Genomic DNA, 25,456 nt, shown 5'->3' on the forward strand with positions numbered 1-25,456 from the left:
TTATTTGGCAAATGTCTTTTTTTTTTAAGTTGTGTTTTTGTATTTGTGACCAGGCACTGATAATGTCATTTTGTTTTAAGATTATTACAGATTCGCAATTGAAATAAACTATTTTACTGTGAGATGAGGTGGTGGCCTTACATTTTAGGAAGGAGGGCTTTCGAAAATGGGGGGTGGGGGGAGTCCTTTCGGAAGGTCTCATCTCCATGGGCAGCGTGCGGTTTGAAAAGCCGCACTTTTGAATCTCTGCGGCCACCATTATGCTAATGAGGTGCTGCATATTTGTTGCAGTGCCTCATTAGCATCTTTCAAACCCATTCATTAACATGCCCCTTTCGAACGGAAGGGGCACGTGTAGACCCAACCTTAGGGAGTAATTCAGCAAATGCAATGGGTTAGGTATCTTCATTCCAGCAACAGGGCTGCTTGACCAAGGACAGCTCTTGCCGAAAGCAGCCTGCTATTTTAGCCAATGGACCTATTGTCCTCTTGAAAGCTGACAGCTATGGGCCCTAGGAAAATCATGCAGCAATGGGGTTTAGAAACATTCCATCCTTAAGACAGAGAACACAGTGCCTTGGTATAAGTCAGCTCATAATCTAAGGTTTAGAGCTAGTTCCACTTTGAAGCCAAAAGAACTTCTATGCTATTCCAGGCTCATGGAAGGGAGCCAGGATTTTATATTATGGCTGTATATTGCTCCCCTCCTATATTTATTTATAGTGTAATAAAATAATTAACATTTTAGAAAGAAACCCCCATTTTAGGTCAGAGCAGACAGTTTTTATATTGAAAGAATTCTAGCTGTCATCCTTGGCTTCCTGTGTTACTAGCCATATTCGTACAGCCACGGGAACATCCAGCCACCCCCCTCTGCCCACCTCCTACAATTACACTATCTACGCACCTGCTGCTTAGAGCACAGAAGGAGCTTGAAATGACATTGTCTGGTGAGAAGCAGTTTTTATTCACTTTTCTCTCGCTCCTTCTCTAACAGCAAAGAGTGAGGGAGGGCAGAAATTAAAAGCAAAACCTGACTGGAACAACTCAGTCAGGCTTCTTTCTTCATTCAGATTTTGGTAAAGTATTTGCATGGAAAGGCTGTGAATATTAAACTCAGCTTGTTGGTGAAGAGTAAATTTGCATGAGCAGCAGCGTGCCCCTAATTAGGGTTTACATTTTTTTGACTCCTGGGAGTACACATAACATTTCAAACAGCAGATTTGCTCCCATGAGGGCCGTGTTACCTATAAACAAAGAAAAAAAAACTATGACTATCCAATTGTTTCCAATTAAAGAGTCAATCAGAAAAAAAAAAATCAATCAATACTGGAGCAGGGAGTTCTTTTCCAACTCTTTCATTAACACTGGTTAATTATATCGAGCCCTCAATCCTGTAATTGAATCCACGTTGGCAGAGCCTCATTCAAGCCATGAGCATGCACCTGCACAAATTCACTTAACCAGAGGCTTAAAAGCCATACAAGCATGCAAAGCTATCTGTATCGGTCTACTACAAAGGTACGTATGCTGAATTTTGTTCCACCAAACTGACTTCTCGTCTTCTAGTGGAATCTCTAAACCCAGCCCCAGGAAATTTAGAATAAATAGTCGACAGTTGAAACAATACTCAGTTTTAATACTTAGTCATCCAAGTTTCATTTGCTGTATTTATAGTGCTGTATTTATAGGGCCAGAAACCAGAGCCTGCCCCAGAATTCACAACTGATGCTACTGCTCAGGACCTCATGAGAAAGCTGTAACCTCTATCATTGTGTAAGGGAAGAGAACACTTTTGCCATTGCTACGCTGTTGGAGCTGCACCAGTTGTGAAATGCACATCCTACTTTTGCCAGGATCAGTGCCACCAAAAGCTAAAAGTCTGTCCCTTTCTCACTGAAATCAATAGAAAAGCAGAGTGGCTATAGGATAGGACTGTCCACTGTTCTTATGGTTTCCACAGGTTTCCAGGAACCAGATACAGTTTGTTTGTTTTTTTTGTTTTTTAAAAGCAAACACTTCTCTCCCTGCCTGAGACAGTCTATGTGTATATACCAGGGTGGCCAAACTAGTTTATGAACCACATGCAGCAGTTTTAGAGAAAGTGCAGTTCACACAGCTCTCCCTGCCCCCGTTTCCTAGTCTCCACTTACCAGGGTGGGGAGGGGGAAAGCAGGGGTTTTGGGATCTCTGCCTTGAAGCTGAGTGATGGGCTAGGGGCTTCTGCCCAAGGGGATGTGGGGCTCAGGGCTTAAGCCCCCAGCAGGAACTCCTCCAGGGGCTGAGGAGTGGGGCTGAAGCCATGCACCTTCGCAGATCTGATCCAGCTCTTGAACTGCTGGAATTTGTCATATTCACTACTTGCAGAGTCAGTAAGTTGGGTCACCCGTGGTACATACATATGACAAAGTCAGTGCCATTAGCAAGGCAGAGCATTCCACTAAAAAGCAACAGCTCCACGCTGAGCAGGACACAGGCACCTCCTTACTGTAGGATGTGCTTTACCTACCACAATTTCTACACTCAAATTGGTTAAAATATTGGTTTTTCTAAATTAAATTAGTTTTAAAGATTGTGCTTCTTTATTGCTTAGGAGCATGGAGTTACCTCCACCCCGGGCAGGACTGATATCTCTTGGCACTAACTTGACTGCCACAGCAGTACGGAGAAAGCACAGTTGAGTGGCTAAAGCAAAGAGTACTGAGTCCAGTTTTGACTAACGCTGGGGAAGCCATAATTTGCTTATCTAAGAGGTGCCGCCTCTCTTGTTTACACAGCACCGTTTGGAGTTACACACACTCTACCATAACCTGAAATAGCTGTTTCAGAGGATTCTTTTGTATTTTCTTAAATATTCTCCTGCAACAGGCTGGTTGGATTGTCCTTAATACACACAGTAAGCCTAGCTGACTATAAGTATTTCCCACAGGCATTCCTATGCTATCTAGGGATGCTCACACTGTTCAAGACCAAATAGCTGTTGTTTTGAACTCGACAGCACCCAGTTCCCACAGCTAAGCACGACTCACAATACTACTGACAAACATGGGATGTAGCAGTTCTCTAAGTTGCATTCACTTATTATTTCCTTTGACTCACCAGAAGAATCATATATTGGTGCAACTTCAACAAGATCACATCCCACTATATTTAGCCCTTGGCACCCACGAATGATCTCCAAAGCCTGTGAAAGGTAACAGGACTATTTAGTAGGTATCCAAATTGTCATCTTTGAAAACATTTTATTTAAATAGCCAAAGTGGTGTATTCATTTTAAAACCCACTTGAAGTGAAATCTGTGAAGATACACAATTCCTTTCCAAGATCACTGCTGTAACCTTGGGCTCTATTTTAGCTGAACAGGAGTAAGCAGGATTAGACAGACGATTAGACATACAGATACTGACAGCGCAACTGGCTATCCGCCCCATCTCCCTTAGCAGTGGGTTTTTCTAGAACAGAAGGATAAGTGCCAATCTCCATATTGTAGGCAGGACACAATAAGAATCCTCGATTATTTTATGCCTAATATGTCAGTTTTCTTTTCTAAAGACTTCTAAATCCCTTTTAGATCCTGGACCCTTTGATTTCTGGGGGGCAGAATGTGTAAGCCCCGTGACTGCCTTTAAACCAGTGTTACCCTAACATGGGTTGCAATTACATTTCAAAAGGGTCACAGGCTAGGCTGAGCAGCTCCACAGGTGGCTATTAAGAAACCATTCACACTCCTGAAGTGGTTCTCAACTTGAGGAGCAGTGCCCAGTTCAGGTAAGGTGGGGGGCTGAGGTTGGGAGGGAGGGCAGAGCTGATCAGCTCTCTCACTTCCAGCCTCTGCAGGAATATGGGGTCCCCGCAGACCCCAGCAGGGTTCCTGCAGCTGGCGCTGCCAGCTACGGCGCTGTGCCCCAACCAGCTTCCAGCCACAGGGGTCCCTGTGCCTCCCCAAGCTCCCTCCAGCCTGTAAGTGACTCCCAGCCCCTGAATGTGACCCCCCTAGTCCCCTGCAGCTCCTGAGTGTGACTCACCTACCACCTGAGTGAGACACGCTTAGCCCCCTTCAGCACCCAAGTGACTCCTAGCCTCTGAGTGTGACTCTCCTAGCTCCCTGCAGTCCCTGAGTGACTCCTACCCCTTGACTGTGACTCCTCTAGCCCCCTGCAGGCTCTGAGTGTGACCCCCCCCCAGGCCCTGGTTGTGGCGTTTAAGCCGCGGGGAGCATTTTGGGGATGAGTGTCTTTCTACACCACAGCTCTGACTAGCTACAGTAAATGTAGTGTTAATAACATATTTCCCCTTTTCTATGAAATAACTTATGAATCTATAAACATGAAGGGACACAATTTTATATTCTTGCCTCAGCTGCAAAATTAGCTGGTTACAACTCTGCTCTCCCATATTTCTGCCCCCCATTTTTGAATTGCCTTGGGTCACCAAGTCTTCCTGAATTGTCAAAAGGGGTCCCCATCTGGAAAAGGTTGGGAACCACTGCTTTCAAGGGAGCCAGATTTCTCCTATTTCTATTCTGCATGTTCAGAAAGAAAGTCTGAGCCTCTCCTTACCTGAGCAGGGGTGAGACCAGCAATTTCAGGAGTGCCTGTGCCAGGGGCATATGCAGGGTCTAATCCATCAATATCAAAGCTGATGTAAATGGGCTTGGCTCCCATCTGCTGTCTCACCTCCCCCATCAGTGGTACCAATGACTTCAACCAGCAGTCTTCGGCCGGGACGATACGGAAACCCTGTTGGAGGAAGGGGTTAAAAAAATGTTTGGCTTCCACTGTCTGAAACATGCTGCTGGGGAAAGGAAAGTGGTGGAGAAAGCAATGATCCAGTGTACTGTGGATGAAAACAGCTCCCAAGCAGTGATTTCCCTACATACCTCCTTAACTCCCCCTTCATTTTCACCCCCACCACCAGTTACATGCAGTGTTGCCAGTTAAATTATTTTTCAACTAAATCTAGTTGTTTGAAATGTTGTAGTAGGAGTAGTAAGCCTCTTCCTCTCTTACATCGTGGAGCATATGCCATTGACAGCCATTTGCCAGTGTCCCCTGTCCTGGGCGATCTTTTCCAGTTCTGACCAGGTACATCCCATCTTTTCTGTGTCTGCTTCAGATCTCTATGCCACGTGTTTCTTAGTCGGCCCCTTCTCCTTTTTCCTTGTGGGTTCCAACTTAAGGCGTGCCTTGTGAGATTGGTGGTTGGTTTTCTGAGGGTACAGTAGTCCCTCAAGTTATGCGACAGTTCCATTCCCACACACCCTCACATAACCTCGAATTTCGCTTAAGTCAGGGGAAGGCTTTTTTCCCTGGCAGGATGCATGTTCTGCAGCTGAGGAAGCAGCAGGAGCACCTGGAGCTCCTTTTGAAAGGTAAGTCCTGGGGTGAGGTGGGGACGGACAGTTGGGGAGGGTTAAGCCTGGGGTAGGTTAGGGCTGCAGGGAGGTGCGGGGGGTGGGGGGGATTAAAGTTGAGCTGGAGCCACATGGCGGGGCAGTTTAACTGGGGGCGGGGGTTGAACTAAAACCACGCACGGGGTGGTGAGCTGGAGTTGTGCTTGGGTGGTGAGCCGGGCTGCAGTGATGGTGAGCCAGAGCTGTGCACGTGGGGTGGGGGGTTTGCACTGGAGCTGTGCTCAGGTGGTGACTGGGGCTGGGGGGAGTTGAACCAGGGGTGGGGAGAGTAGGATACTGAGTTGTGCTTCACTTGTGTTAATGCATGTTCAGTACAACTCGAAATTGCGCCTTTTAAGGGTTTATTGTATGTCCAGTCCATCGCCATCTTCTCTTCCTGATCTCTTCTTCGGCAGGAAGTTGGTGAGTCAGTTGTCACAAGTCTTGGTGACCTACATAAATTGGGAGGATTGGGCCAAAAGTAACCTAATGAGGTTCAACAAGGACAAGTGCAGAATCTTGCACTTGGGACTGAAGAATCCCAAGCATTGTTACAGGCTGGAGACTGACTGATTAAGTAGCAGTGCAGCAGAAAAGAACCAGAGGATTACAGTGGAGGAGAGGCTGGATATGAGTCAACAGTGTACCCTGGTAACCAAGAAGGCTAATGGCATATTGGGGTGCATGAAAAGAAGCATATCCACCAGATCTAGAGTTGTTATTATTCCCCTCAATTCAGCACTGGTGAGGCCACACCTGGAGTATTGTGTCCAGTTCTGGGCCCCCCCAGTATAGAAGGGATGTGGATGCATGAGAGTGGGTTCAGCAGAAGGCAATGAAAATGATAAGGGTTTAGAGCATATGACCTGTAAGGAGAGCATGAGGGAGCCGGGCTTATTAATTTGCAGAAGGGAAGAGAGAGGGGCAATTTGATAGCAGCCTTCAACTTCCTGCAAGAGGCTCTAAAGAAGATAGAGAGAGGCTGTTCTCCGTTGCAACGGATGACACAAGGAGCAATGTGCTGAAGTTACAGCGGGACAGGTGTAGGCTGGATCATAGGAAAAAGTATTTCACCAGGCAGATGGTGACACACTGGAATGCATTACCTAGACAGGTGGTGGAATCTCCATCCCTAGAGGTTTTTAAGTCCCAGCTTGACAAAGGCCAGCTGGGATGATTTAGTTGGGGTTAATCCTGCTTGAAGCAGGGGGTTTGACTCAATGACGTCTTGCAGTCCCTTTCAGCTTTAGGATTCTATAATGACGCTCTCAGTTGAAGAGATTGGACTGGGATAAGTGTTCCATGCAATGGCACCATTTAACGAATTCTGTATTTTTTTGCCTTCTGCCTTTACACAAACCACCCCTCTTGGAAGAGTGACATTTTTTTTCCCAGCACTGCAACCAATGGCTGTTTTGGCCCTGTCTGCATAGGCAGGACCCAGCAGGCTGGCAGAGAGTAGAGAAGGATTTGAAAGCAGTATACGCTACCTTGTCCCAGTTATATTTGTAGGGATCCAGGGTGTAGGAGGACCCTCTGATTCCGATCTGAATCACACGTTTGCAGTCCAGCAGCCCCTCATCCACACAGCGTCGGAAGGGCGTCCCATGGTAGATCTTCTCCCCGAGCGCTTCATCTCCTGTGTCAGTGTGAGCATCCACGTGCACCAGTCCCACGGGACCATGCCTAGTTAGGACAGGGCAAACACAAACATGACTTCAGCTCCAGGCCTGTGATTCCATCCAGTGGTGCTGACAGCCGCTACGGGCCCAGGGGCAAAGTCAGAGGGGAGCCTGGCTCTTGCCCCCCCGGAAGGGGTGGGACCACAGGTAGAAGAAGGGCTTAGGGCAGTTAGCCTGGGCCCTCCCCACACTTCCTCAGAGCAGCAGCTCAGCACTCCATAGCATTTGAAAGGGGCCCAGAACTCTGGCTGCCACCGCTGCTATTTCACCAGTGGCGGCAGCTGAAGCTCCGGGCCCCTTTGAAGCACCAGGCCCTGGGGAAACTGCCTCCTTTGCCCCACACCCTCCTGTCAGCCAGCCTGCTCCTATCCATTTGCACCACTCTCCTACCCCAGCTCACAGCCCTATCCCACACATTGATGCTATGTTCTCAGTGGTGACACAGCAGAAGCAGCAGCAATGGTCTGAAGGTATAGAAGGAGAGGAGTAGGTTGAGTATTAGCAAAAATTACGTCACCGGGAGGGTGGGGAAGCACTGGAATGCGTTGCCTAGAGAGGTGCTGGAATCTCCATCCCTCGAGGTTTTTAAGTCTCGGCTTGACCAGTTCTAGCTGTGACGACTTAGTTGGGGCTGATCCTGCTTGAAACAGGGGGTTGGACTCTATGAACTCCTGAGGTCCCTTTCATCCCTAGGAGTCTATGAGCCCCTCATTTTTGGTACTACCTCCTAGAAGCCCCCACAAAATCTAATAGCCACAAGAGTTAATGTGGGCCTGGTGCCACAGCCCCACACAGCTCTGAAAAAGGGAGGCTTCTCTGCCCCTCAGGTAAGCTATGGAGGGGTGGCAAAGGAGCTATTTTCAACCTGTTTTGGGCTGTAGCCAGACAGAGTCTTCCCCTTACAAGCCAGCTTGCTCGCTGTCCCCCCCCCACTGAGAAGCACACAGTGGGGCAGCCACCCTTCCAGCTCGACAGCAGCTCCTCCCCGCCCCAGGAGCTTACTACTCTCTTAATACACTACCTCTGCAGGTCCTGTGACAGGCAGTGTGGAGCTGCTTTGGCCCTTAAACACCCTCTTCTGCTGAGCCATCTCTCTGACCAGGTTCACTGAAGCCCCTACAGTCAGGTTCCCTGGGCCTGTGCAGTAACCAGGAGCTGGCTGGGTCATGTCAGTGGCCAGCAGCAGCAAAATGAAGCATGGAGAGCACTGGGCAGGGAGGAATGGTCAGGTCTGTCAGCCACACCTATCCTAGTGTGCGGGTGCGTCCTCTCCTCATGCAATCGTTGAAGATAAGAAGGTATTTAAATATACTCCAGTTACACCGTATTTCTCTTTAACAGGGGCTTCATCAAGTTCAGGTTAATCTGAATGTTCATACTCCATAGTTCTGACTGATTGCCACTGAACTCGCTTGAATCAGAGTAATTTTACCGAGTGGCCCATCTTCAGAACAGGGAAATATGGTCACCCTCTCTCTCACCACTTGACTCTATGACAGTGTGTAGACATAAGATAAAAGTTGGGATCAGCACAAACAGACTCTCGATAAATGAACAGAGCAAACAGGAAGCCTGCCAGCATCTAGCTATTGATGGACAGATACTTCGGCAGTCAGGCTGCCTCGCTACATGATTCTGCAATCCTGGAATCCCAAATTTAGGACCCAAATTTATGATTCTCCAATCCTGGAATCCCAAATTTTAAAAGGTGCAAAGAATAGCAGGAAGCTAAGATGCTCTATCAGGAGATCTTCAATAAACTGAAAATTAAACCCACAAAAAAAAGGGGAAAGATAGGAAAATTGCTGATAATGGAGACTATAAAAGAATAACACAAGCATGTAGGGACAAAAATCAGAAAGACACGAACAAAATAAAGTTACATCTGCTGAGGGACATAAAAGAATCAGAAAAGGTTCTATGAAAACATGAACAGGGTAAGAAAAGATAAAGGAAAATGTTGGTTCTCCATTTAGCAGAGAAAGAGAGAGAGCTAATAGTTGATGATATTAAAAGGCTGAGCTGTGTAATGCATGTTTTGGTGCCTGTCTTCACTAAAAAGGTAAATTGTGATGTAATACTTGACACAATTAACATTAAGAACAATGGGAAAGGAATGCAAGCCGAAATGGGGAAGAACAAGTTGAATACATCTAACAAATATTTTTTGAGTCAGGAGGACTGACAAATTCATTGTCAGGTCCTTAAGGAACTAGCCAGAGCAGTCTCAGAACTGTTCAAGATTATGTCTGAACACTCCCAGAAGACAGATAAAGTCCCAGAGGGCTACAGAAAAGCAAACAGAAGGGAAATAAAGAGGACCAACAGAAACGCAGAGTGGACAACCTAACATACACACAGAGAGAGAGAGAGAGAGAGTAAAGAAAATCAGTAAGCACCAACAGCATAATAGGATTATAAAGAACACCCAGTGTGGCACAATTTCATCTTGACAAATCCAATCCCACCGAATTTCCTTCTTTGACAGGATTACTGCTTTAGTAGGTCGGTGGAAGCTGTTAATGCAATGGAAATTGATTTCAGCAAGTCTTTGGACACCTGTCAGGGATAGTCTGGTGTAACGGGTTCTGCCATGGTACCCTCTTGAGGTCCCTTCCAGCTTTACATTTCTATGGCTACATCTACACTAGCCAAAAACTTCGAAATGGCCATGCAAATGGCCATTTTGAAGTTTACTAATGAAGCGCTGAAATACATAGTCATCAGCACCTCATTAGCATGCGGACGGCCGCAGCACTTCGAAATTGACGCGGCTCATCCAGACGGGGCTCCTTTTCAAAAGGACCCTGTCTACTTCCAAGTCCCCTTATTCCCATCTGCTCATAGGAATAAGGAGACTTGGAAGTAGGCAGGGTCCTTTCAAAAAGGAGCCCCATCTGGACAAGCCGCATCAATTTTGAAGTGCCGCATCCGCCCGCATGCTAATGAGGCGCTGACTATGTATTTCAGCACTTCATTAGTAAATTTTGAAATGGCCATTTGCATGGCTATTTCAAAGTTTTTGGCTAGCGTAGACATGGCCTCTGTGTCTGTGCCCAGTAGAACACAGACTCCACCACTCAAAGGGGAAATCACTTCTATCACAAGGTGTCAGTGTTTTACACATGCTACACTCTCTCAGATTTTAAAACTTACTTTTCTGCCACTGCCTGCAAGATTGGGTACGTTATTGTGTGATCTCCACCTGCAATGGGACAAAGAACAGAGAAAACATCATGTAATAAGAACAGGGAAGCATTGATCAAATACATCCATACTGCATTTCTCCTCTCATAGGGAAACACATCAGCACTTTACAAAGAGAGACATCGTCCTTTCGAAGTCACAGACTTTATTCATCTAATTGCTATCCCTGCAGCTCTAAAGTGGTAGCAGAAAATAAGAGAAGCTGCCTTTTTTAATACTAAAAGCCCTCAAAAATCCAACCAGCTTCCATTCTCTTGCTGCAGCTAGTACACAAGGCCAGTTAATAAATGCAGACAACAGGGACATGGACAGATATACAGGAGATGCTTCATCCTTTGCTTGTGGCTGCCTCTGGAATGTGTCACAGCAGGGATTTAATCACCCACCACAGTTGGGGAGTGGAATAACACTATGTCATTGAGATTTCAGTGGAATTTGGGAAGGTAGAATGTTATTACCCAAACTGGAATCAAGTCAGGACACACACAATTGCCAGATACCTTTGATGACCACAAGCAGCTCTGGAACATGGTTTTAAATTTAACCTGAAACACCATATGGGTTGTTTGGTTCCTTCCTGACTTAAAGGGAAGACCACTCCATATTGCGACACCTGCATCACAGCATTCTCTCCTTTCTAACTAACTTTATGATTTGGGTCCAACGCTGCTGAGATGTGAGAACTGAAGATCTCACAGTACAGCTATGTCTACACGAGCCCTAAACTTCGAAATGGCCACGCAAATGGCCATTTCGAAGTTTACTAATGAAGCGCTGAAATACATATTCAGCGCTTCATTGGCATGCGGGCGGCAGCGGCACTTCGAAATTGACGCGGCTTGCCGCCGCGCGTCTCGTCCAGACGGGGCTCCTTTTCGAAAGGACCCCGCCTACTTCGAAGTCCCCTTATTCCTATGAGCTCATACATACATGAGCTCATACATACATGAGCTCATACATACATGAGCTCATAGGAATAAGGGGACTTTGAAGTAGGCGGGGTCCTTTCGAAAAGGAGCCCCGTCTGGACGAGACGCGCGGCGGCAAGCCACGTCAATTTCGAAGTGCCGCTGCCGCCCGCATGCCAATGAAGCGCTGAATATGTATTTCAGCGCTTCATTAGTAAACTTCGAAATGGCCATTTGCGTGTCCATTTCGAAGTTTGGGGCTCGTGTAGACAAGGCCTACAAGTGTTAGAGTGCCAGATCATAAAGGAAAGTCTGAGCCTTCATGATTGCGAAACCTTACCTCCTACTTTGGTAAAGGGGGTGATGGGAGATCTGTGAATGAGTGGATTTCACTAGTGGGAAGAATGCTGCAGCAGCAGTTTGAAGTGAGGGATCCCAGCTGTGTGTTATAAATACAGCCAGCATATATTCCTAAATATGGACTCCGGACATTTGAGTAGACTGAAAATGATTTGTAATCCATCCCCTGATTGCACATCTTCACAACAGTGAAGTGAGTTTTGGATTGCAAAGTCACAGGTGTCCTAATGTAAAACAGGAAGTGCAGCTGCATATACAAAAATACAAGTTCAGATAGTTTTCTGCCATGAAATAAAAACCCTGTGTGACGTTTGATTCAGTATAAAACACTTTTGTCATGGGTATAAACTGCTCATTTAAGATGCTACTGAACAAGCTAAAAATACATTTAAGATCATATTTGGATGCTTAGGTTTAATGTAAATTAAGTGGACATCTTCTCTAATCTCCGTCTTCATTTCTTACACAGCATAAATAGATCATCTAGCCCAGGCATCATGGATGAGATGTCTGTCACATTCCGTGGTTTAACACAGACTCTTCAACAAAGGTTACAATATTATGCACCATTTACAATGTTCTGTTATTTTAGATTAGCGCTGGCAGAAGAAGGCACATTGGAGTCAATGAATGTAAATACTTTGCCATCATTAAAGAGACATTGCTGCAAGGTATATTAAACCTCACTAGCAAGAAGAGGAAGCCACTTGCCTGGAAATTTACCTCTGTGATATAGAAAAAGTATATCAATTTCAAAAAACCAGTATCTTCCACTAAAATACAAATCAGAAACCAACATTATTTATATTCCTTCTTTCCTTATTCAGAAACACTTTTTTTAGCAAGGCGGCATTTCAGGACACAACCTTCCATGACCTCTGGAGCAAACTCGCATTTTTGTTGGTTTGATTAGCTACCTACCTTCACAAACAGATGTGACAGAGAGCTTGGTGTCTAATAGAGCATGAGGATGGGCATCCAGACTAGGTGGCCGGGCCCAGTGTGTACTGATCAATAGCTCTATCTCTCATTGGTGGTCAGTTTCAAGTGGAGTGCCCCAGGGATCAGTTCTAGGGCCAGTATTGCTCAACATCTTTATTAATAACCTGGACGAGGGGATGGATTGCACCCTCAGCAAATTTGCGGATGACACTAAGCTGGGGGAGAGGTAGATACATTGGAGTGTAGAGATAAATCACAGACTCATAGGGCTGGAAGGGACCTCAGGAGGTCATCTAGTCCTGCCCCCTGCTTCAAGCAGGATCAACCCCATCTAAGTCATCCCAGCCAGGACCTTGTCCAGCCGGGACTTAAAAACCTCAAGGGAAGGAGAATCCACCACCTTTGTAGGCAACGCATTCCAATGCTTCACCACCTGCCTGGTGAAGAAGTTTTTCCTAATATCTAATCTACACCTTTCCCTCTTCAACTTCTGACCATTACTCCTTGTTCTGCCATCAGACACCAGTGAGAACAATTTCTTACCCTCCTCTTTAGAGCTCCCCTTCAGGAAGTTGAAGGCTGCTATTAAATCACCTCTAAGTCTTCTCTTCTGTAAACTAAACAAGCCCAAATCCCTCAGCCTATCCTCATAGGCCTTGTGCTCCAGACCCTTGTGCTCCAGAGTGACCTAGATAAATGGGAGGATTGGGCCAAAATAAATCTGATGAGGTTACAAGCTGGGGACTGACTGGCTAAGCAGCAGTGCAGCAGAAAAGGACTTGGGGATTAAAGTGGATGAGAGCTGGATATGAGGCAACAGTGTGCCCTTGTAGCCAAGAACGTTAATGGCATATTGGAGTGCATTAGGAGGAGCACTTCCAGCAGGTCTAGAGAATCATAGAATCATAGCATACTAGGACTGGAAGGGACCTTGAGAGGCCATCAAGTCTAGCCCCCCGCCCTAATGGCAGGACCAAGTACTGTCTAAACCACGGGTGTCCAACCTTTTGGCTTGCCTGGGCCGCATTGAGTGAAGAGGAATTGTCTTGGGCCACATATAAAATATATAATATAGTTAATGTATATAAATCACATAATAGTGTTAAAAGTTTACGATCTTGTGGGGCCGCATTACTAGCTGTCCAGGGCTGCATGTGGCCCGCGGGCTGGACACGCCTGGTCTAAACTATGCCTGATAGACATCTATCTAACCTGTTCTTAAATATCTCCAGCGGTGGAGATTCCACAACCTCCCTTGGCAATTTATTCCAATTTGACCACCCTGACAGTTAGGAACTTTCTCCTAATGTCCAACCTAAATCTCCCTTGCTGCAGTTTAAGTCCATTGCCTCTTGTTCTATCCTCAGAGGCCAAAAAGAACAAGTTTTCTCCCTCCTCCTTATGACGCCCTTTTAGATACCTGAAAACCACTATCATGTTGCCCCTCAATCTTCTCTTGTCCAAACTAAACAAGCCCAATTCTTTCAGCCTTTCTTCATAGGTCACATTCTCTAAACCTTTAATCATTCTTGTAGCTCTTCTTTGGACCCTCTCTAATTTCTCCACATCTTTCTTGAACTGCGGTGCCCAGAACTGGACACAATACTCCAGCTGAGGCCTAACCAGCGCAGAGTAGAGCAGAAGAATGACTTATCATGGCTTGTTCATAACACACCTGTTAATGAATCCCAGAATCATGTTTGCTTTTTTTGCAACAGTATCACACTGTTGACTCATATTTAGCTTGTGGTCCACTATAACCCCTAGATCCCTTTCTGCTGCAGTCATTCCTAGACAGTCTCTCCCCATTCTGTATGTGTGAAACTGATTGTTATTATTCCCCTCTATTCGGCACTGGCGAGGCCACATCTGGAGCACTGTGTCCAGTTCTGGGCCCCCCAATATAGATGCGATACGGATCCATTGGAGCAGGTCCAGCAGAGGGCAACGAAAATGACTAGGGTTTGGAGCATATGACCTGTAAGGAGAGCATGAGGGATCTGGGCTTATTTAGTTTGCAGAAAAGAGTGAAAGGAGGTTTGATAACAGCCTTCAACTTCCTGAAGGGGGGGGCTCTAAAGAGGATGAAGAGAGGCTGTCCTCAGTAGTGACAGATGGCAGAACAAGGAGCAATGGTCCCAAGTTAGGGGCTGGGGAGTTATAGGTTGGATATTAGGGAAAACTATTTCACCAGGAGGCTGGGGAAGCACTGGAACGTGCTACCTAGGGAGGTAGTGGAATCTCCACCCCCAGAGGTTTTTAAGTCCTGGCTTAAAGTCCTGGCTGGGATGATTTAGTTGGGGTTGATCCTGCTTTGGGTAGGGAGCTGGACTCAGTGACCTCCTGAGGTCCATTCCAGCCCTAGGATTCTGAGACTTCTCGATTATCTTCACAGCTCTGACATGAGTTGGTGGCTAAGCTTAGGCCCGGTATTTGGGATACATCTACATTGCTAGACGCCTAAATACAAAACCAGCCTTCCCACTGATTTACCCATGCCACCACCTAAGCTGCAATTTCTACAGTGTTCATTTAGCAGGCTCTTTCCTGTATTTATTAGGTGTGGGAGGCACACACCCAAATTTTCAGAGGCAGGCAGCACATTGCAATTCTAGCTCCAGTCAACAGGGGCTGCGGCTGCTCAGCCACGCTGAAAATCCTGCCCTTTGTGTCTCCGTGCCAAAGCGTCCCCATCTACAAAATAGAAACGCTTCTTTGTCAAGAATTTTGCATGCCCACAATGACAATCTGTAGGAAAGCACAAGGCAACATTATTTCAAAAGAAATATTTTCAGACCCAGAAAAGGAGAAACGTCTGTGCAAAATATCCTGATCACCAGAAACATCTGAGGGCTTATGTAGAAAACTTAGACATTTATATCTACATAGTTACACCCCTAAAATTTTGTGCACATACTCCTGGGAATACATGGCAGCAAGCTGTAGGTTTAGACCCTGAATCTAATAAACGCACACGGAATAGCAGTCATCCTGCGAATAAGCTGACAGCCACCCTCTTTGGAAACGTGAATCTCTTCAGCACAGGCAAATTCTGGGGCACTCTTGGGGCATCTGGAGGTCTGATAAGCAGTAATATCCCACCATCTCAAGCCATCATCCACCAGTAAGCAGGGTAATATTTTGGATTACTAATAACTGGGTCTTTTTTCTTCCTCCTTGTCCACCTGCAAAAATCTGAATGATTTAGGAAAGTGTAGCAGCAAAAGTAAAGAAGCAGCTGAAGGAGTGAGAATGATCTTCATGGGGAGGAGGAGATAGTAGCTCTGCTGCATCCACAATATCCTGTCAAATTCGTCTGCATCTGTTGTGGGGTAGCAGGAGGAGACGGCTATAATAGATCCAGCTATCTTTCTGGGTCCCCACTTAATAAAACAGTGTTTTAACAGCAAGGCATAAGAATGGGGCCCGCTCTGGGATCCTTACCCAGCGTGAGGGGAATGCAGCCGGCTGCCACAATCTTCTGATAGGCTTCTCGGATTTGCCGGCAGCTGTCCCGCAGGTTGTAGAGGTTCACGTTCACATCACCAATGTCGGCCACCTTCAGGGAATGGAAAGGTGCTGCGCCAGTGCTGGGGTTATAGGTCCTCACCATGGCAGACTCAGCTCGAATATGGCGAGGGCCGAACCTGGAAGGGAAAGAAGTTAACACTTCATTATCTAGTCTGGTATGAGAAGGAAACTTGCGCCGACCCAAGGGATTCTGAATATGGGGCTGGTTGGGCACAAACTCCTCCTAGGCTGTGTCTACACTAGCTCCCAAATTCGAAGGGAGCATGGTAAGTAGGGTGTCAGGAGATTATTAACAAAGTGCTGCAGTGCATATGCAGCACTTCATTAAGCTAATTCTCCCCTGCGACAAACTTCGAAGCGCTGGCTTGAGTGTGAAAAAAAGAGGTGTAAAGGTACTTCAAAAAAGCCCAGGCACTTCGAAATACCAGCAGGTGAGCCACGGCTACACGCAAGCCGGCACTTCAAAGTTTGCCACTTTGAAGTTGCTGCGGGGGAGAATTAGCTTAATGAAGTGCTGCATATGCACCACAGAACCTAGTACTGACACCCTACTTACCATGCTCCCTTTGAAGTTGTGAGCTAGTGTAGACACAGCCCTAGATACTTAAGAGTTGAAAATTGCTCCACATCTCACTTGAAAGACCATGGGAACGCAAGTTTCAAGGGGTCCACTTATATTGTGATAAGCTACTTCAGGTATATGAATATGGCCTAATGGTTTCAACAGCTGGGTAATCTGTGGAGCCACACAGAGAGCTTACTGCAAATCTAGAGGGCATGCAAAGATTTTCAAATGGGGCTAGGATCCTAGGTTACCAATTTGAGAGGACTTACAGGAACCTTCATTTCAGAAATGCTGAACAACCACTTTTTAAACTCCTCCCCCTTCACAGTGTCTCAAGTTGGACATAATAAATTAACAGGAGCCTTTGAAACTCTTTACTATCCATTACATATAAAGAAGTCCTGCGGCACCTTATAGACTAACAGATATTTTGGAGCATAAGCTTTCATGGGCAAGTGAAAGCTTATGATCCAAAATATCTGTTAGTCTATAAAGTGCCACAGGACTTCTTGTTCTCAAAGATACAGACTAACACGGCCACCTCTCTGATACATTGCATATAAAGTGAAAGTTAAATCCCAGTGCAGAAAATAGGCGCATTATCTCTGTCAAATGATGTGTAGCAGTATAATTAAGAAGGAAAAAAAAAAACACAATTTGGAGAACAGCTAGCCAAAAACTCCAAAAGGAATAGCAACATTTTAAAGTACATCAGAAGCAGGAAGGCAGCTAAACAAACTCCCTCACAGAGCCTTAAGCAGGTGCCGGGGAAGTGTGGCGGAGCTAGAAGAGGACAGGAGTTTGGAGGGGGTGGGGATTGGGCGCTGGGCATTCTGGGAACCGCCAAAAGTTCTGTAAACCTGCTGACCTTTGGAATAAAAATAGGGCTCCATTCTACAGGGCAGTCCTGCAGCTTTCACAGCTTAAAGTGACAGATAACTGCAGATTCTTTGGGGCGCAGGGAGCTCCCCCCAAGGAACGGGCAAGAGGCAGGAGAGGGCGCCCCACTTAGCAGTTAAACTTTTGGTGGGACGCAGGGGGTGGGTGCTGCACGAGTCACTTATGTTCCCAGCACTGAGGCCCCAATGGCCTTTTGCAGAAAGTGACAGGGTCACTAGACAGCAGGGTCCCATCCATGAGCCATGGGGGGGGCTCCCCCCTACTGAGCTGCCCCTTACCTTGCACCTGGGCGGTTGGAGGTGCCAGTGTCCAGCGGGACTCCGACAAAAGCAGCATCTAGTCCCTGTGCGGATGACTGAACTGGGAGCCTCATCATGGAGCAGACTCCCACGGGCCTGGCCACAAACTGAGCGCTCGGAGGAACATTGAAGCCGGAACCGGAGAGATAGCGGCGGGGGACGCAGCCCCCGGACAGCGCTGCTCCTTCGGAGCCCGGCAGGGACCTGGCTGCAGTAGGGGAAGCACCAGCCCGTACACGCGCGCTGGCTGCGGGGCTGCGGCTCAGTAGCGGTGCCGGGAACTGCTGGGCTGCCAGGAAAGTGCCAAAGAACTTCGGCGGGCAGAGCCGCTCCACGCAGCGCGTCCGCCGGAGGAGCTGGCTGCTGCCCCGCCAGAAGAGGTGCTCCATGCCGAACCCGCTGCCCCCCGCACGGCTCGCCCCGCAGAGTCAGCGCCCAGAGGCGCTGGGACCGCAGAGACACACGGACTCATCCCACCCCCTGGTAGGATCAAATCCCAGCGCGCAAGCCCCACGCCCCCGCCCTTCCTCCAGCCGCACAGAAGAGTCACCGCCCCTTTAATTTGCTCCTCCTCCCCCTTCCCTTCCCCCCCCGCCCCCTTTCCCGGCCTTCATCATCATCGATAACCGTGGGTTCAGCGCCCGTTGGTGTCTGATGCCTCTCTCACTATTTCCTTCCGTCTTTCCCTATCCAGTGCAGAGTGGCTTAGTTTCTGTGGACCTTGCATTGTGGGAGATGGAGTCGTCTGTCCACTCGGCCAAGGAAGAGTAACTACGGGTGTCTGTGCAGTTTGCAGATAATTGCAGCCAAGTTTACTTAGAATCACAGACTCCTGGGGCTGGAAGGGACCTCAGGAGGTCACTGAGTCCAGCCCCTTGCATCAAGCAGGATCAACCCCAGTAACAAAACAAAAAAGCAGTCCAGTAGCACTTTAAAGACTAACAAAATAATTTATTAGGTGATGAGCTTTCGTGGGACAGACCCACTTCTTCAGACCATAGCCAGACCGGAACAGACTCAGTATTTAAGGCACGGAGAACCAAAAATAGTAATCAAGGTTGACAAATCAGAAAAAAATATCAAGGTGAGCAAATGAGAGAGGAGAGGGGCAGAAGAGGGGTTGAGTCAAGAATTAAATTAAGCCAAGTATGCAAAAGAGCCCCTATAATGACCCAGAAAATTCCCATCCTGGTTCAAATCACGTGTTTTTTCTGATTTGTCAACCTTGATTACTATTTTTGGTTCTCCATGCCGTAAACATTGAGTCTGTTCCAGTATGGCTATGGTCTGAAGAAGTGGGTCTGTCCCATGAAAGCTGAGGTAAGAAATTGTTAGTCTTTAAAGTGTTACTTAACTGCTTTTTTGTTTTGATAGTATATAGACTAGCACGGCTCCCTCTCTGTTACTAACCCCAACTAAGTCATCCCAGCCAGGACCTTGTCAAGCTGGGACTTAAAAACCTCTAGGGATGGAGAATCCACCACCTCTGCAGGCAATGCATTCCAGTGCTTCACCACCCTCCTAGGGAAGTAGCTTTCCTAATATGCAATCTACCCTTCTCCTTCTGTAACTTCAGACCATTGCTCCTTTTTCTGCTTTCTGACACCACTGCAGGAGCACTAGCCAGGAGCACCAGCCAGGTTCCTAAACCAAGAAGCCCTCCAGTCCTGCAGGCTGCACCTCCGTACCATTAAAGGGAAAAGCAGACACAACCAAAACCAAATGGGAAGAAGGGGCTGTCAAAATCAGGGGTCCTTTCGAAAGACCCCTGTCTACATGGCTGCATGCATTTTGAAAGCAGCACCTTTGGAACACAGGTGGCCACCGTTATGCTAATGAGGTGCTGCATATTCATGGTAGCACCTCATTAGCACCTGCCCTCAATTTGTACCTATAGGGCTGGTTTTGCTTTAAGGTCCATAGCTGCAAACTGTGACTCTCTAGCTATGTCTACACTTTCATTCCTCTTTCAAAAGAGGCATGCAAATGAAAGAAATTGAAAATGCAAATATCAGAGAGATAGCCATGTTAGTCTGTATCTTCCACAGGACTTCTTGTTGTTCTCAAAAATGCAAATGAGGCACTGATTCACCTTTTTGGTGCCTCATTTGCACATTCTTTCAAAAGAGCTTCTTTGGAAAGAAAAAAGCAGTGTAGACAGGGCTCATTGGAAAATAAGCCCCGTCTTTGAAAACACCTGTTTTTCTGAAACGAAATAGGAAGAACTGTTCTTCTGACAATGGGGTTTACTTTCGAACAAGTCCCGTCTACAGTGGTTTTTTATTTTTGAAAGAAGCTTTATCAAAAGGAGATTATGCAAATGAAGTATGAGCTATGTAAATCAGTGCCTCGTTAGCATTTCTGATTTTCCTCATTTGCATTCCCCTTTCGAAGTATGAATGCTCGTGTAGCCATAGAGAGTCACAGTTTGCAGCTATGGACCTTAAATCAAAACCAGCCCAATAGGTACAAATTGCAGCTTTCATTTTCTATGGGTTATGCCCTCGGGTTGGGAAGCCAAGATCTAAGTCAATATGAATGATTTAGGGTTCAGAGTAATACAGTCTTAGAGTTTTATCACATATTTGATTAATTCCCAAGTGACATGAATTCTTATAGCAAGAAGTCCAAGGAATGACAACTTCTTATAATAGTGCAGCTATGAACATGGTCAGTTTATATCAGAAAAATGGGAACTCTCTGCCAAACTGGATAGCTCTGTGCCCAAAATCCAGCTGTGAACAAAAGCTTCTAGTGTTGCATTCACCAGAAAGTTAAATGCATTCTGATGACGAACACTCAGCATTTGTTAACTTCACAGCTCCCGGATTTCTCATTTGTAGCAAAAAGGAACCTGCATCCTTTTAAAAAACAATCTTAACCTTGGCTAGAGATGGTAGGAACATCTTCAACAAACTGAAATTGCAGTGAAGCTGATACATTTCTTGGAGACATACCAATTTTGAGAAAATTTTCCACGAGAAGATTTTGTGTTCCGCAAGAAAGCATTTGAGTTCTGGTAACTGGCCATTGGCTGTGGAGTTTAGACATTGTGTGAACATAGAGGGTTCAAGTCCCTGCTCTACTTTATTCAGTCATCTAAGATGAAAAACTGTGTTCTGAATCAGATAGAACAGGGATTATATCTAAATCTCCCACATCTCACTCTTAACCTTCTCAAATCCAAACCCTCACTTTTCAGCCTGAAAATAGACACCAGCATAATTCAATTTTCATGAAAACGTTCAAAAGGTGGAATGAAAACACACTACAAAACCTCAGAAGGTACTGTGAGACAGAATTGTTATCCTGCCACTGTTAATTTCAGCAGCTGGGCTGGTCAAGGTCAAGCCAGAATGAATACCTGAGACTCACCTCAGTGGGTTTTGTACCATATAGGCTTGACACAGATAATGCTGGAGACTGTGGGAAGTATTGACTACTGCAGTCCAGAGACAAGATGGGTGGAAATATTAAATGTAGCCATGTAGAGAGATTGATTAGATAAGGACATGGCTCAGGGAGTAATAGAAGTGCCTGTCTTTCGGGCTTTAATTAGTGAAGTAACGCAACACCTCTCTTCCCCATCTGTATCACAGCATTGGACATAACGTCTTTTCTAGGGAGACAAAAAGCAATCAAGTAGCACTTTAAAGACTAGCAAAATAGTTTATTAGGTGAGCTTTCGTGGGACAGACCCACTTCTTCAGACCATAGCCAGACCAGAACAGACTCAAACAGACTCCATATACCACACTTGATATACCACACTCGAAGTCTGTTCTGGTCTGGCTATGGTCTGAAGAAGTGGGTCTGTCCCACGAAAGCTCACCTAATAAACTATTTTGCTAGTCTTTAAAGTGCTACTTGACTGCTTTTTGTTTTGATAGTGTATAGACTAGCACGGCTTCCTCTCTGTTACTTTTCTAGGGAGGTGTATTTAATATCTCAGTGACCTCTACTTTGTAACTGGAATCGTGGTCCTCTGCTCTTTTGGTTTTGTCTCCATATACCACATCAAGTGTCACCTGGCATACTTAGACACATTCTAAGGGTATGTCTGCTCTATGAAATTGGGTCAAATTTGTTAAGGTTGATTTTCTAGCACCCTATTTTATATAATGGAGGGTGCATGTCCACACTGGCACACAAAGTGGGCAGCACGTGTCCCCATTAGCATTGCCAGCTTTGACTTTATCAGGAATGCACTCTGGGTACCTATACCACTGTTCCTGCTGCCCTGTTGCATTGTGCGTTTCTGTCCCATGTCTGATATGTCAAAAATGTCCTGCCAGTGGTTGTTGGGGGGGAGCATCAGCATCCCATAGTGCACTTCTCTTCTCCCCGTCCCTTTAGAAAGCAACAGCAAAAAGCATTTTCACACCCCTTTTTTCATACCCTTGCAGATGCCATTGCAAGAGTAGCATGGAACCCATACAGCTTAAAACTGTTGTGGTAAGCACTGCAAGCACTTCATGAATTGTGCTGTGGTATGTGCAGGGCCTAAGCAGTCGTGAGAGTGATGAAGAGTCCAAGGAGATAGGATTCGCTAACTGTGGCAGGGTGATAGATGGATAGAACATACACCCCTATCTTGGCAACAGACAACCTTGCCACAGAGTACATAAACTACAAGGGGTGTTGCAGAAATTGGTGGATCATAATGGTCATTTCACCAACATCAATGCGGGATGGTAGGGGCTTTGTGCTACTGTACCCAGCACTGCAGGAGCTCTGTTTTCTGCCTGATCAGCTATACCACCTCCTCCTGGGTCTCCAGTTCACACTGTCAGGCCTCATATTTCATCTCAATCAGCTTGTCTCTCCTCCAGTGTAGTTCTCTTCCACTTATTTAACTGTGTCCTGTCCTTGTGGGCAACTTCCATGTGCTCCGTCAACATGTCTTCCTGTGTTTGTTTTTTCCTGCAGATCTGTTCCAGTCTAACAGCTGGGGGATGAGGGAACAAGCAGGGGTCCCGCTGTTGAGCACGCTGCAATAAAACATAAATGAAGGCCAGACATTAAGGAGATGAACTTATTCCATCTACAGTAAATGTAACAACCCACAAAGGAATTTCGTGAAAGACAATGTGGACATATTCCATACAAGGACAGATTTTGGCTTTTAACCCTCCTCTGTGCAGCCGGTATTATACAGAGTCTTAAGGGATCTGCTTGACTCAGCTTGCTTCTGGCTCTGGTGAGGCACAGATTGGGGTCATGCTTTCAAGTCTGTGATTGCAAAAGCAGTTTATAGAGCTGTGCACACTGTATGCGGTGGGAGTGGGAAGCATAGGGCTGTGGCAGTCACTACATGCTTCTCCTCCCACCTTTGCTGCGGAACTGAGCCTTTCCCTTCTCCCAGAGGCCTGAAGAAAGAAGGGGAGCGGGGAGGTGCCGTTGTGCTATTGGGGCTTTGTGTCTCTTGCAGTCACCAGCTGCTTCTACTTCCTGCTCTGCTGTGACAGTGAAAATTTCCCTTTCACCAGAAGCTTGGAGGAAGAAGGGCAGGAAGTGGGGTGGTCCTGGTATGGTGGAGCATCTTGTGTTATTATGCAACAGCTTAATGCTCTTTCCCCTGCTTCCTCTAGGTTTCAAAAAGAGATATTAGTCACCTTAGAATAACAAATATTGATAAAGGACAGATGCTGATTGAATGTGCACACAAGGCTGGTCACTGTGCTGCACTGCTCTGTGGTGCTAGGATGTCAGATTACTTATTGGTGGCTTGGCATGAAAAGGTGTCCTATCAAAGAGGTCAGAATAATGCAGGAAAAAATGCTGCATCTAATTCTGTTAATTGAAATGAAACAATCATGGAAATAGTTTCCTGACCTTGTCAAATCTCTTTTTTAAAACTTTCTATTTGTTTGTCAAAACTGTGCCATATTTCATCTTTGTGTATGTATCTCTGCTGCTCCCTGATCACATGCTTCCAGCTCCAAATGAGGTTTGTTCTGTCCCATCAATTCATAATTCTAATGATCTTACTGTAACTGTATAGCAGAGGCAGGCACTGGAGTTATTCAAAAACTGGAGTAGGGCACAGTGTACTGTGCCTGTGTTTGTAGAAGGCAGGAGCTGGGGAAAAGTTGAGTAGTAATTGGGAAGCTGAGATAGAAAATCTTTATACATGCTACTGTTGTGGCTGTGTTCCTAAGCAGTAGCGATGGTCTATAGTTGAAGACTGCCAAAAGTGAAAGGTATTTAAGATAGCATCAAATGTATGATTTTACAGTTCCATTGTATTCTATTGCCTTGGTTCAGCTCAGTCCACTTGACTTTTTGTTCTGGATGTATATTGCAATCAACAACTTTGAACGTTTTTTAATTTTTCTGTTAGAAGTGTTGGGAACACACAGATTTCAACATTACACTGTATGGCTAAAGAGCAATGAAATAGAGGATATTAAATGTTTTGGAGTCTGTACAATACTAACTGCAGTTGGGTCCCGGTCCATAACAAGGGCCCATAGGTGCTATAATCATACAAACAATAATAGTGTCTATTACTGGAGGAGATTTTTAACATAAGGGGACATTGTGCCTTTATAGCCTAAATTATTTGATACAGAAGGCAGGTGTTCAACATGAATAGTTTCCTGAGTCTCCACTCCAGAAACAGAATTGTGGAAATCAGCTTGCCTGTGTCAACTCACAAGGCCAAGGCCAGACAGGATTTATGGGATTCGCTTCAATACAGAGCCGATTAGGGATAATAGTACTTCATTAAGCTTATCTGTCCCATGTTACTGTAGTTGATTCACATGGTACACATGATAAACAAAGCACTACAGGATGTATATGACTGGACAAGAGGCGATTGGACATGCTTATGTCCCTTTCAGCCATGGGGCTTTCCGATCCCAAAGTGCCTCATATCAGTGCCGCAGCAGATGTTGCTCCAGCTAGGGGAAAAAGTCCAGGGTGCTCCTGACACTGAGAGTCCCTGGTCGAAACTCAGCTGGGGTGGGACTTTACAGTGATTGTGTCCCTTAGCTGTTTACTGGGTGTGTACATACTGGCTCAACGCCACTTTTAGCATTCTCAAGGGGTTGAAGCCAAGATTGCCCAGGTTAGTGGTCTCTCCTCAGGTGTCCAAGTCTAAACACAGCTGTCAGGGGATGATATGGGTATCTCAGGTTTATGTTTATGGGGTCCAAGGCTGCAACAGGCTGTAACACGGGCCTTGAAACTTGGCTGTGCCACAGGAATGGAAGTTCCCACTCTTGCTCTCTGAGGCCTGCAGACAGGTCTGTTGGCGTGTTACATGACAGCCCGATTCTTGTGACTCCTACTATTCAATGTAGAATTTCAGCACTATCATGCACTACACTAACAGTGTGTGTTCCCTCTTCTGCCTTTCTCCTGTCCAGCATTTGGCTAGGTAGGTCTGCTTTAAACATCCTCTAAAGCAAGTGGGGTCCAAAGTTCTGGACCACTAGAGCAGCTTGAGGAGCAGTTCCTTTCTTAAACTGCTGGGGCCATTGGGACAAATTCTGTATAAGTTGCATGGAGTTTACTTATAGCCACGTCTGTCCCAGGATATGAGAGACAAGCTGGGTAAAGTAAAATTGTTTTATTGGACCAACTTCTATTCATGATACAGCCAGGGCTTTTTTTCCCAGTGGAATGCTGTGGAATGGCATTCTGCTGCCTTTTCTTCACCC

The 25,456-nt window shown here is 46.1% G+C and overlaps 1 protein-coding gene across 1 annotated transcript; it reads right to left on the reverse strand.

Moving 5' to 3' along the window:
• Positions 1-849: 849 nt before the first annotated feature.
• Positions 850-18,296, reverse strand: LOC142025622 (agmatinase, mitochondrial-like). The gene is made up of 7 exons (XM_075018156.1): positions 17,766-18,296; positions 15,936-16,138; positions 10,231-10,279; positions 6,883-7,078; positions 4,560-4,739; positions 3,100-3,184; positions 850-1,247 (listed from the first exon to the last, which is right to left on the reverse strand). Exons 1-7 carry the CDS (start codon positions 18,173-18,175, stop codon positions 1,174-1,176), a joined length of 1,197 nt encoding a protein of 398 aa, XP_074874257.1. The 5' UTR covers positions 18,176-18,296; the 3' UTR covers positions 850-1,173.
• Between the last annotated feature and the right edge of the window lie 7,160 nt (positions 18,297-25,456).

The sequence above is a fragment of the Carettochelys insculpta genome, chromosome 23 (assembly GCF_033958435.1).
Source record: "Carettochelys insculpta isolate YL-2023 chromosome 23, ASM3395843v1, whole genome shotgun sequence".
Classification (NCBI taxonomy): Eukaryota; Metazoa; Chordata; order Testudines; family Carettochelyidae; genus Carettochelys; species Carettochelys insculpta.